Source organism: Pseudonaja textilis, chromosome Z, assembly GCF_049901715.1.
Source record: "Pseudonaja textilis isolate UNSWEBS1 chromosome Z, rPseTex1.2, whole genome shotgun sequence".
Lineage (NCBI taxonomy): Eukaryota > Metazoa > Chordata > Lepidosauria > Squamata > Elapidae > Pseudonaja > Pseudonaja textilis.
Genome location: NC_142008.1, coordinates 105,531,423 through 105,544,843, shown reverse-complemented (window position 1 = coordinate 105,544,843; position 13,421 = coordinate 105,531,423). Strand labels below are relative to the sequence as shown.

At 36.4% G+C, this 13,421-nt stretch overlaps 1 protein-coding gene and 1 pseudogene across 1 annotated transcript; both read left to right on the top strand.

Moving 5' to 3' along the window:
- The first annotated feature begins 3,846 nt into the window (after nucleotides 1–3,846).
- LOC113451087 (olfactory receptor 5V1-like) lies at nucleotides 3,847–4,604 on the top strand (annotated as a pseudogene).
- A 3,793-nt stretch (nucleotides 4,605–8,397) lies between these two features.
- Nucleotides 8,398–9,327, top strand: LOC113451086 (olfactory receptor 2G3-like). Its single transcript, XM_026722444.1, has one exon. The coding sequence runs from the start codon at nucleotides 8,398–8,400 to the stop codon at nucleotides 9,325–9,327; it is 930 nt and encodes a 309-aa protein (XP_026578229.1).
- The last annotated feature ends 4,094 nt before the right edge of the window (nucleotides 9,328–13,421 follow it).

Below are 13,421 nucleotides of genomic sequence, written 5' to 3'. Positions count from 1 at the left end.
CTCATCAGCACCTGTCAAAATCTTATCTAAGTCAGTCAGTTTATCATAAAAACCTTCTGTTTTAAAATATTTATCATATCTAGAGCGTATTTGCACATATGAAAACCAGTTCATCTTTATACCTTGTTCTTCTAGTTCTTGCGTAGATTTAAGTTCACCCTTTTCATTCAATATTTCACCATATCTAACTGTTCGTTCCTTTTTATATGTTATTGGAAAAGAAAATGCTTCAATAGTCGATAACCAGACTGGAATTTTTAAATCATATTGCTTTTTAGTCTTCTCTCAGTTTAATAACAAAGCCTCACATATATAATGTCTTCTAAAATACCCCTGTGTTTTAGTTCCCTTGTACCATAGGAAGGCATGCCAGCCCAACAACAAATCATGTCCTATTAATGTCAATAATCTAGTATTTCTTAGTGTTATCCATCCCTTAACCCACATCAGGTTTGTTGTTTGATAATATAACTCCCAGTTAGGCAGGCCAAATCCTCCTCTTATTCTGGCATCTTGCAACAGTTTTAATTTTATTCTCACTTTCTTTCCCTGCCATATATACTTTAACACTATTTTATTTAGATCTTCAAAGTAATCTTTCCCTAGCCTAATTGGAATTGTCTGAAACAGATATAAAATTCTAGGTAATATATTCATCTTAACTGTTGATATTCTCCCTATTAGTGATAATTGTAAATTTTCCCAGTTCACCAAATCTGTTGCAATCTGTTGTTTGAGTTTAAGATAGTTATTCTCTTTAAGTGTACTACGTCTTGCTGTCAAATGTATCCCCAAGTACTTAATTTTATTTGTGACCTGGATCTTCAAAAGATCTGCCAATTCTTCTTTTTGTCTTACTAACATATTTTTTGTCAAGATCTTCATTTTATCTTTATTCATTTTCAAACCAGCTACTTTTCCATATGCCTCTATCTTTTCTATCAATTTAAATGCTGTTTCTAATGGATCCTCTAAAATAAAAACCAGGTCATCTGCAAATGCTTGCAATTTAAATTCTTCCTTTTTAATTTTTATCCCTTTTATATTATTTTCTTCTCTAATATTTCTAGTTAACACTTCCAAAGTTAACACAAACAACAGAGATGACAATGGGCAGCCTTGTCTTGTCCCTTTCCTTATATCAATACAGTCTGCCAATTCTCCCTCTATCATTACCTTTGCAGTTTGTTCATGATATATAGCTTTTATGGCTTGAGTAAATTTCTTACCAAAGCCCATCTGCTCCAGCTGTAATAACGTGAATCACCAGTTCACATTGTCAAAGGCTTACTGTGCATCTAAAAATATCAAAGCCATTTGTTTTCAGGATGTGCTTCATAGTATTCCAAAGTGTCCAGAAATATTCTCATATTATCTTTAATTTGTCTCTTTGGCAGAAACCAATCTTGATCAGACCAATATTGAAACAAAAAATTTATAGTCTGAGTTTAGCAAGAAAATAGGTCTATAATTCTTAATTTGTTGTGGGTCGGCATCCTCCTTTGGAACAAGTGTGAAATATGCTTCTGACCACAAATTGGGTATCCTCCTCTTTAACATGACTTTGTTCATAACTTCTAACAATGGAAGATTCAATGATTCCTGTAATGTCTTATAAAATTCTGCTGGAAGTCCATCCGAACCTGGAGCCTTTCCATTGTTTTGTTTCTTAAGTGCCTCAGTTAACTCCATCATCATTATATTACTTTCTAACATCATTTCAGTCTCTTTAGGTATCTGGGGTAGGTTGGCATTCTGGACAAATTGTTTAACTCTTTCATTGTCTATATCCTCTTGTTCATACCATTTTCCATAGTACTCTCGTATATTTTTTTTCTTCTCTCTGTTTCCATAGCAAACTTGACCTTGGTCATCTATTAGTTGCATTATTTTTTCTTGATTCTCTCTCCTTTCTCAATTTATATGCTAACCATCTACCTGGTTTATTTGCGTCTTCGAAATAGTTCTGTTTTGCACCCCTAATTTTTTGTGCTAGTTCTTCTTTTTCCATTGATCTCATTTTGTGTTTAATTGTGTCCGTTTTTAATTTAATGTCCTTTGATAATAGATTTTATAAATGTTCTAAAGATCTTCCCCACAGAGCAAATTTGTAATGAGGGGAGCAAGATAAAAAAATGCTTTCTTCCCATCACTGCACATCTTCCTAGTTCCACATCTGATCTTTGCAATTAGAGCTGAAAGTTTGCTGAAAACACAAATTATATCCTATAACTGCAGTCCTTATAAAAGCTTTAAAATAATACAATGAAACAGATAGGACTATGATATATTCCTGTGAGAGAATCAGTTTAATGTAACATTAAGGGATCAAGATAGAAATGAGGAGACTATGAGTTCTAGTTCCATGTTAAGTACAAAGCCAGTTGGGTGACCTCTAGCAGTAATTCTCTTTCAACCCTTAAGAGGAGGCAAGGACAAACAGCTTCTGAAATTTTGCTAAGAAAACTGTAAGGACTTTTCAGTCACCAAGAGTCAACCTTGACTCAAAGACACAATGTGTATGGTTCATATATCAATGAACGTTATACTACCCAAATACAATTAATACAGTAGCTATTTTTTCAGCCCAGAGTTACTTTTTTCAGACAAATTTTACATTTCTCTTTTGCTGGTAGTTAGAATTCAGATATTTATTATAAAACTCAGCTAAAGCCAACTTCTTCTGTTTCATCTTACTGGACATATGATGGCACATAATGAAACATGAAATGAAATAATCATTTTAAAATATACTTTATTTTTCACCAATCAATGGAGTATATATTGATCTTTGGAAAACAAGGTGATATTATCTTGGGTAGAAAATCCCTAGAGATCTTTGTGCTACACATGTCTGCATAAATAATAAATATTACTTTGTAAACCATACCTGGAAAGGATATAGTCTCTGTGACATTTTATATCTTGAAATAGACATGGCTTATTTTGGTAGTACTAATTATTTATTATGTTTGTTATCACAAGTTTTGGTATTAATGATCCTATTATTAAGTTAGGTAAAAATTATGTACTGTTGAAAATGTAAAGAGGGTTATTGCATACATGCAACACTTATCATTATACCTTATATTTTAGTAGAAATATTCAGCGGGGAAAAGAGGAACCATCAAGCTCAACTATCCTATGTTTCAGATCTCTTTTGTCCTGAAACATCATAATGAATGAACTTGTTGAAGAATTTTGTCCTTCAGCCCAGAAAACTGGATGATGAATGGCAAATAAAATTCAAAGTTATACCCATAGTAACATTGTGTCTGAGTTTTCGGTAAGATTATAAAGAATTTGTATTTTCAGTGGCTTTTGCTGAATTTATCTCCCTCTAAATTCTAGAATATTCATGTAAAAAAGAAACTCCGAATTTAGCACACTTTATTGTAAATGTATTAGAGACTGACTGTTAACTAACGTTAATGAGAGATTCTTAAAGATTTATGGGTATTTAATGGATGTTTAAGATTTTGTGCATCTCCAAATCAGTACTGAAAACTAGTCTGGATAAGGGTGTTATCATCGAGTAGCATAAATTTTAAAAAGTCCTCTTATTTCAGATAATGCATATAATAATTTACCTAATGTCCATCTTTATTTAAGGGCAAAACATCCCTTCATGAAAACACAGCTGATTATTGAGTCACTTATATGAAGGAGAGGGAAATAGGTTTTTCTTAATCTGATATTTTCAGTACTTCTCCAATTCATTTTGTATTTATAAAAGCTTATATATCCACTGAAAACAAGTTGCTGTGACTAAATGGTTTACTGCATTACATTCACAATGTTTATGTTCATCTTCTTTGAAAAGAAGATCACACTGAAACCACAACTATGTCATATGGGAACGTATCCTTTCTGGACATTTGCTATACAAGCACCGCTATTCCCCAGATGCTGACTCATTTACTTTCAGAGAAAAATAGCATTTCCTATATGGTATGTGTAGTTCAGACATATTTCTTTTTTTCTTTTGTGGGCATTGAGTGCCTCCTGCTTGCAGTGATGGCCTTTGACCGCTATGTTGCTATTTGTAATTCTCTACGCTATACATTGATTATTACACCAAAAAAAATGTCTCCAACTGGCCACAGCTTGTTGAATTGGTGGCTTAGTCAATGCAGTGGTACATACCACTTTTGCCTTTCAGTTATCATTTTGTGGGAACAACCAACTGGATGCCTTCTATTGTGATATTGCTCCACTGCTAAGATTATCATGTGGAGATACATCTATTAACCATGTTCTCTTGTTCTCCATTGGGATTTTTATTGCTTGGACCCCTTTAGCATGCATCTTTCTGTCATATAGTTATATCATTTCAGCTATTTTAAGTATGCATTCCTCAAAAGGAAGACAAAAAGCCTTCTACACATGTTCCTCCCATCGCACAGTGGTCCTTCTATAATATGGAAGTGCTTTTCTCACTTACTTGAGTTCAGATTCTAGTTATTCTTCAGATCAGGCTAATTTTATTTCAGTAGTATATCGTATCTTAACTCCACTTTTAAATCCTATCATGCAATAAAGATGTAAAAGATGCCTGGAGAAGTACAATTAAAGATGTTACGTTAGAAGATTTAGATAGATAATTTGATAATAGATACTGTAGATATATATTTTTTCTCAAGATTATTTTCATAATTTCAATTTATGTATTACAAGGTTCAATATTTCTTTTTCTAAAATTTATGATAATTTACTTATTATTTTATTATAATGCACAATTTATTCATTGTTAAAGAGGTACATCTAGAAAGTACATCTAGAATTTTTGCAGATCTAGGTTACTGAACTTTTTCTCCATTGTGTAAATTTAAAACAGTTTTTTTTTACACCATGACTTATGAGAGTAGACGATTGAATACTAGATGAGATTGAACATCTGGTTTGAAATATACTGCTTCTGATAATAAAGATAGTATAGAAATGGAATTTTTCAAGACTGCCTGTTTTCCATTCCTACACTCTCATATCAGGAGGAGTAAGGGAGAGAACTTGTTTGATTCTGTTTTACATATTCGTCTGTCCACCTGAACTTACATAATTCATGCTTCTTCTTTAACAGTTTCTTGCCTCTTTCTCCAAGGTCATCTCCACAGCTCCCTACAACTCTTTAAATAACTGGAAAACTTGTGTTGAATCTCAGAATAAATTCTGAGAGAAATGGAAATATGGACTTTCCTTGAATATCTTCATATTTAAATGGTTATCAAGGCATCATCGGGTGATACTATACCCTGTGTTTGTAGTTGATAATTCACAGTCATCCCTCACCAAATTAAGTATACACAAATCTCTTCTAAAACTGGAGGGATTCTTTGGTTAACATGAATTGACTTCATATCCTCAATGAAATTCTTAAATGACTAAGAATCAACAAATTGTAAAATCTTAAGCAGCTTTATATTTCATAGGCTACAGTTTTCAATTATAAATTCCATTGGTATGTGCTAATAATGGCAAAATCAACAAGATGACAAGGAATGTTATGTGATCATATAACCAAGAAATAAAACTTTCAAACCTCAATTTCTGAAAATGTGTCTTGTTTCATCATCAATTTTGGGAGGAAATCCTCAATTTATGATGATGGAGATGTCTCTTCTATGCTAGGGTTAATAGATTATTTTAAATCTATTAATAATGTATGGCACACTGATCAATTTTCAGGAAGATGGTTTACAATATATTTAAAATGCAGTAAAGGAGATACTCAAAATATTTTCACTGGATGGATTTTTTTACATCTACAGTAAAGTTCTGAATCAATAATTTTCTCCCATAAAACAAGGTTTCTAAGCACTGATTTGCTGCAGATTCTCGGGCTAAAGCAAGTCTCAGGAGAATCTGCTCTCATGTCTAAATGGTTGCTAAAGCAGTCAGATGTTCCTCACTATAAGTAGCTTTCTCATTGACCTACCACTGTCACCACCCAAATGTGTAGAAATATTTTTTTTTTGCATAGTTTCACAGAATGTTCTACTTTGTTTAACCTAGAGATTCAAATTAATTGTTCTTTAATGCTAGGTAACCCTAAGGAATTTAAAAGTTAATAGGCTTGGAAAATCTCAAGGGAAATTGTTTGAATACTTCAGAGAAAGTAAGAGTTTCTTCTTGTTAGATTTTCATTTTAATCTAGTTCTTTCTCTGAAACATATTTCATTTCCAGAACCTGGTGAAGATGCAGAATTGTACAATTATTTCTGTGCTGTTGTTCATAGATAGATAGGTATGTATGTATGTAGGTAGGTAGGTAGGTAGGTAGGTAGAAAGATAGACGACTTACAACTACAGTTAGCATTCTAAATGGTTAGAACAAAAGGTAAGTGGAACTTAGAACTGCATATGGTTGTATGAACGAAAAGCCAATTACAGCCACAAATTAACAAAAAAATAAAAATAAATTAATGAACTCATGAAACTAATGAACAAATGAAAATGTTTGATTTATGCCATATAATTTTACTTTCTAAAATAATGTTGAAAACTTTGAATTATAAATTTTTACCAAATCCTTAAATATGGGATAACATTTTCAAAGAAAAACTGTAACTTATACTTTACATTACTAAGCCAAAATGCATATTAAATCATTTTAAAGCATTCATTCAGCATATATCATCAGGATTCTTCAAATTAATCATTTTATTTTTAGTTGCAAGCACTAAGAAATTATTCTTTTAAAAAATATATACCTGTTTTTCATCATATCTATGTATTTGCTAAGAGAAATAATGGCTAAGGAATTTGCTAAGTTTAAATATTTTAATTATTTCCCTTTGGAAGTCTAAGAAAAAACAAACAGTCATTATAATTTCAAGATTCTAAAGAAAATATGAAGTATTAACATAATAAATTAGTCAAAGGCATGTTTATTGCCATACTTATTTTGTAACTGTAACTGCAGTAATGAGTAGCAACAGCAATAGCTCTATGACCCAGCTCTATGACTATTTTTTCTTATCTTGAGAAATTAGATTGATAATCTAAAGCCTCATACATCATCATAAAGAAAGGTTCTATTCTATTTTCTTATTGGGAATCTTACCAGATGTTTATAGTAAAGATTTGAAATACCTGATTGTAAATGTATTGACTGCGGCTAGGATTGTATTTGCAAAAAATTGGAAAAATGAGAAAATTCCATTGCAGGAGGAAGTTATTAAGAAAATATTGGAATGTGCTGAGATGAGTAAATTGACATTTGAAATTAGAGAGCAAGAAGATAAACAATTTTATACAATTTGGGACCTTTTCTATCAATGGCTGGATGATGAAATACAAAAATAGAATATTTAGAATGTTAGGTAATAAGGAATATTATTGACTTTTCTTCTCCCTTTTCTTTTGCTACTTGACATTACATTTATAAAATGTTTTTTTTTCTTTTTTCTTAAGATAGAATAGGTATGATTATATGATTTGTTATAGAATAAATTACTTAAATCATAGTTATCTCATAAGGCATGATTGAATAAAAGTATAGTCAATTTTTTTTTCTTTTCAATAATGATATGTGGATATATAAGTTTGAATTGATAAGAGTTATTATGTAATGTAATTGTAATTGTGACTACGAAATGAATGCACAAAACTGATGAACCAACCAACACACTGTTTGTATATAAGTATCGAAGAGAGCAGATGTTTTTATGTTTTTGTTTGTTTGTTTGTTAAAAAACCAATAAAAATTGTTTTCAAACAAAAAAAAAAAAAAGAAAGGTTCTATTCCAAAGTTTTAAATTAATTCAACTGAGAATCTAAATTATATACAAGGGGCTTCTTGACACGTATTCTATAATACCCATCACTAACCATAAATTGTATGAGAAAGGAAGCATGCATATTAAATATCTTTCACATATAACCCTTCAGGTAGTTAATCTATAAACCTTTAAATTGCTTTGTCATAGTTTATTTTTTTATTGATTGCCAATGGGAAGGTACAACCTATTATTTAATGCTTAAAATTCCTTTAATGATATAAAATCATAGGAAAATGCATGCATTTATACAGAAAATAAGCCAAAGATACATTTGTCTTGGTACAAAAATGAAAAAAGAAACTTCTCTTTACTGAGAAGTCAAATCTGTAAAAAATGAGGTTTAAATTATATTAAGCATGATTGACAAATAGTGTTCTTGTTGACGTATCTGTATGAGATTATTTATTCTGTATTATGATTCATTCATATTATGCTGGGTACTTTTATTAAAGTTTCTGGTTAGTTTTAGGCCTCTGATTACATACCAGAACAAAACTACAGAATCCAGAGAGTGATCAAGATAAAAAGGGAAAATAATATTTCTTTGTCAGCTAAAGTATTGAAGAAAAATCAATTTTTGTTATGATTATCATATAGGTGAAGCTTGGTGGGTGAAATGTGGACTCAGAATGAGACTTCAGTGAATGGATTCATTCTTCTAGGCTTTACCAGTCATCCCATATTACAGCCACTCCTTTTTATGATATTTTTCACTATGTTTCTTATCACTGTTCTTGGAAACAGCTTGATCATCTTCTTGGTCTGGATCAACTCCCGTCTCCACACAGTAATGTATTTTTTCATTGGTAACTTATCTTTGCTGGATATATTTTTCACACTGATCACTATCCCTCAAATGCTAGCCCATATGGCTTCTGAAACTAAAATGATCTCTTACAACAGATGCATGGCCCAAATGAACTTAACCCTCTCCTGTGGGATAACAGAATGTTTCATCTTAGCTCTTATGGCATATGACCGTTATGTGGCCATTTGCTGGCCACTGCGATATCCCATCATCATGAGAATGCCAATGTGTGTGCAGATGGCTGGGATATGCTGGTTTGGAGGCTTTTTCAATGCTGCAGTACTTACAGTTTGCACAGTAAATTTTCCCTTCTGTGGACCTTATGAAATCAACCATTTCTTTTGTGAAGCACCAGCTGTGCTTCAACTAGCTTGCCTGGACACCTATATGATAAAGGTCTTAATCTTTGCTCTGAGTGTAACTGTCCTTATTCTGCCTCTTGGCTTTATAGTGGTCTCCTACCTCCATATTGCCAGGGTGGTTTTCAATATGAATTCAACTGAAGGGCAACAACGAGCTTTCTCTACTTGTGCCACACATCTCACCATTGTTGTGTTGTTCTACAGCACCATCTGCTTCACATACTTGAAGCCCCAGTCTGATTTCTCTGCAGATCAAGAGAAGAAAGCTGCAGTCTTCTATTCTTTGGTCTCTCCTATGTTGAACCCTGTCATCTACAGCCTGAGGAACAAAGATGTTAAAGAGGCCTTTGTTAAAGTAATGGGGAAAGTGAATTAAATCTTTTTGGGGGGACTATGAAAATGCATACTTTGTGTATGAATCCACTTAATTTGTGAAACTTATCCTTTTCTGACTCTGTGCTCTTGCCAATAAATTGTGCAAGTATTCTTTTAAAAATACTATTCTATATATTCTTCATTCCTAAAGCTCTATAGGACTATTAAACTGACATACTTGGTACAGAAGCAGTTGCCTTCTAAATTGCTATACAGGTAGTCCTCAAGTTACGAGCCTGCCCATTCCATTCATAATCCAAGGATTCATAGAAGTGAATCTCATACCTTGAATGGGATCACTCCCTTCTTTTGCTCATGCATTCGCTAATCAAATGGAAGGGTCATTAAGTGCATATGAGGTATTTCAGGATGGGGGGACTGATGGAACAGGCTACCTGCAACACCTTTCTGACCCACTGAAATACCTCATGCTCCCCATATTTGCTTCCCCCACTACCTGCTGTACCAGGTCACTTAGTTTATGAAAATCTAGCAAACTAGATTTTGGTGGCTGGCTGAAGTAGAGCTTCTGCGGGATGAATTGGTCCCCCAATGCTGTGGGCCTCCCCCAACTTGCTGCTGGCCAAAATGCAGCCTCTGAGGGCTGGATCCACCCCTGGAAGCTCAATTTCAGCCTGCAATGGGCCAGGCAAGGCTGAGAGCCAAATGGAGAGTCTCAGAGGGCCACATCCAACCCTCAGAAGCTGTATGTTAGATGGTAATAGGTTGAGGGAATCCTCTGGATGCACAAACAAGGCTTCAAAGGGGCATATGAGCCCCTCAGAACTTCCATTTTGGCTGGCAACATACCAGATAAGGCCTTTGGATGTCGAATGGACCTTTTTGAGGGGAGGGTGAAACCTTCAGAAGCTCCATTTTGGCCAGCAATGTGCAGGATGAATGTTGCAGAGCATCTGCAATTGTTTGTAAGAGTGAACTACTAGGGTGGTCTTGCAAGATTCATAGTTTCGGAGAGACATGGGATTAAATTTTTTTAACAACCGGTTCTGTGGGTGTGGCTTAGTTGGTGGGTGTGGCTTGGTGGTCATGTGACTGGCTGAGTGTGGCCAACTCAATATTGCTCACATTGAGACATGCACCTCGTCGCCTGGCTTCTCGTGACTTTGGGGATGCTGCAACAGTCGTAAGTGTGAAAAACAGTCATAAATCAGTTTTCTCAGTGCCACTGTAACTTTGGTCACTCCATAAAAGCCAAGTACCAGCAAAGGAGGAAAAAAAATTCCAGATAATTTCCTGAGATAGGAAGTCCAATCCTGCCAAGAATGTAATAAGGGTTAACAGAGAGGCAGTTTCTGTAAGCAACACGAGAATGTTTCCTTCCTGTCTTCCTTACAGGATTAGGCCAATCATTTCTTCTAACAAATGGTTCTCCGAATTCCTTAAAATGTTAACAACTGGTTCTAGCATATAGGTGAGAACCTGTAGAATCCCACCCCTGGTTTCGGACCTTGTTTGCAAATGCTAGGGGGTGCTTATTGAATAAGTTCAAATGTTAACCAAGAGAATGCTCATAACCCAGGGATGGGTTCTATGTATTAAAATAGGACTTTGGACATTGAATAAAATCTACTTTTTAATATTTTTGATAGCAATAATTACATTATGTTAAAAATAAGAATATTTTGAAGAATATTGCCAAGTTTTAATGTGTATGCCAGAGAAGAAGGAGAAGACTTAGGTGAAGTTTTCTGTCTCTCTTCACCTGGCTCCGCTGCTGCTTGGAAAGCAGCCACCCCAGTCTGTTCCTTTAAGGCAGTGGTCCCCAACCTTTTTTGTACCACGGACTGGTACAATCCATGGACCGATCCACGGACCAGTACTGGCATCAGCACGCACAACCAAGGCAAGGCGAGCCAAGCGACCGGCCAGCCAGCTGTCCCCCGCTTCTCCCCGCCACGTTCAACTCCTCCTTTGTACCTTCTCATGGTCGATGGGCTTTTGGGGGTCTTTCTTACTTACTCCTTCTGAGTAACGTGAGACTCCACCACCATTGGGATGGCTCTTCGTTTGAAGCCACCACCCCTTCTTCGACAAAACAAAGGTGCGAGGATTCCTTCAGCACCCAAACGCCGCTTTCCAACTGACGACCGACAAGCTCACCCGGAAGCACTTTCTCAAGTGCCGTCGAAACAAGATGGCGGTGCCCACTTCTTTACAGCCCGGTACAAAATGATCCATGGACGATACCGGTCTGGGGCCCAGTGGTTGGGGAACCCTGCTTTAAGGTACTTTGATGTGGAGGAGGGACCAAAAAGGGACAGACAGGGTGCAGAAGCTGCCTTCTGATTCCCAACTGAGTCTCACCATGTCCCCATCCCCTCACCAAGAAGCCTCCATCTGCCACTTCTTTGCTAGCAGGAGAATCCTCAAGCTGCCACTCCTGGCTCGGTTCCAGCCAGCAAACAAGTGGCAAAAAGATGTGATGACTGTAGGCTTCTTGCAGTGAAAATTACCAACCTCCAGCTTTGCTCCACTTCTGCAATGCACTGCCACTGCCATGTTCTAGACACTGGCCATGCAGTTCCACCTCATTGAGCCCACTGTACCAGAGAGACTTGTCCAAGCAAGTCCAAAAAAAACAGTGCAACAGGCTCAATGGGGTGGACCTGCATGGTGGTGTCTAGAATGCTACCATGGCAGTGCATTGCAGAAGTGGAGTAAAGCTGGAGGTTGGTAATTTTCACTGCAAGAAGCCTATAGCTTTTTCAGTGTGGCTAGAGTCCAACTGCACCCCCCCCCCAAAAAAAACACACCACGTGGCGGCTGCAGGCAACTCATAACAAGGGTGAGATATGGGCTAGCAGGGAGCCCAGCAACAACAATGGCTCATTCCTGGCTTGCCTTCCCTGGCAGCCAGCCATGGAAGGAAGGTAAAAACTCACGGCTGTGGGATTATGGAAATCTTGAGAGCAGAAATGGGGAGATTAAGGGCCAGGGCTCTGAAAAATGGGAAACAGGGTGATGTGTGTGACTAGTGAAGGGAGAGTGGGCGGCATGCAGGATTAGGCCAGGTCTTTGACAGATTAGACCAAGCCTGCCTGGCCAGAAAATAGGTAGATAGGTAGAAATTCAAAAAAAAAAAAATCCTACCAGGTTCTATGAGCATAGCTTGGTGTGGGGTCATGTGACTGAGTGGGCATGGGCATGAGTGATATTAAGTTGAACACACCCACTCAGTCACATGACGCTCCCCCCACCAAGCCATGCACACAGAACCAGTAGGGGAAAAATTGAATACCACCACTGAATACCACATAGTGAAGGCAATGTGTAAGTTAACCGTTAGTTGTTTTCTAATGTTTCATAAATAAACTTCAAGCTTTTTTGCCAGCAGAATTTACCATAGCTGTGCATGTACTTGATCTGATCTGAATATAGGGATTGATTAAGATTGTACTGGTGACGACTTCCGGTTTGAGTTTCTTTGCTGACAGACTGAAACCACGATCATGCACGGTTTTGATCCGTGCTCGGCACTGGAGTGCCCCGAGCTGGCTGGCTTTGGGGCTAAGCCATCCCGTAGAGGTGGTGAAGAGGGGGGAGACTGCTAGCAGGGTTGAAGAGAGCCACATCTCTCCTCCTCAGCTGGCCATTACTCCCTTTCCCCAAGGCAATTGTAGCAGTGGTCAGAAATGGCCACCTCAAAAAAGAACTTGACTGGAAAAGAATGTGCAGGAGGAAGATAAGAAGTGAAAGTCTTGGTTGACCGGATTAAACTGCAAAAGCAACAATGCAAGGTACCTGGTATTTAAACTATATAAAAATAACATTGTTCCCAAAGAAGATTTTGAAGCAGCGAAGGAGAATGAAAAGGGAAAGGATTTGGTTTGTTTTTTCTCTTCCCTTCTATATACTGACAGCTAAGAGACTTAAGCACGAAATTAAAAAAAAACAAAACACCACTTTGACATCAACAGGCATTTAAGCTGAAAATAAAATGTCAAAGGGATAATAAAGTTTTCTGGATACTTAAAAGCTTTGAAAAGCAGGAGAGAGGGGAGGAGCTGGCGTCGTGACCGTACGGTCTGCAATCGAGCTCCAAGATTGCAGCCGATATCTCAGTCCCTGGTCAGT

What these genes read in the sequence shown, in the direction of transcription:
- LOC113451086 (XM_026722444.1), top strand. Translation starts at nt 8,398, where the DNA reads ATGTGGACTCAGAATGAGACTTCAGTGAATGGATTCATTCTTCTAGGC.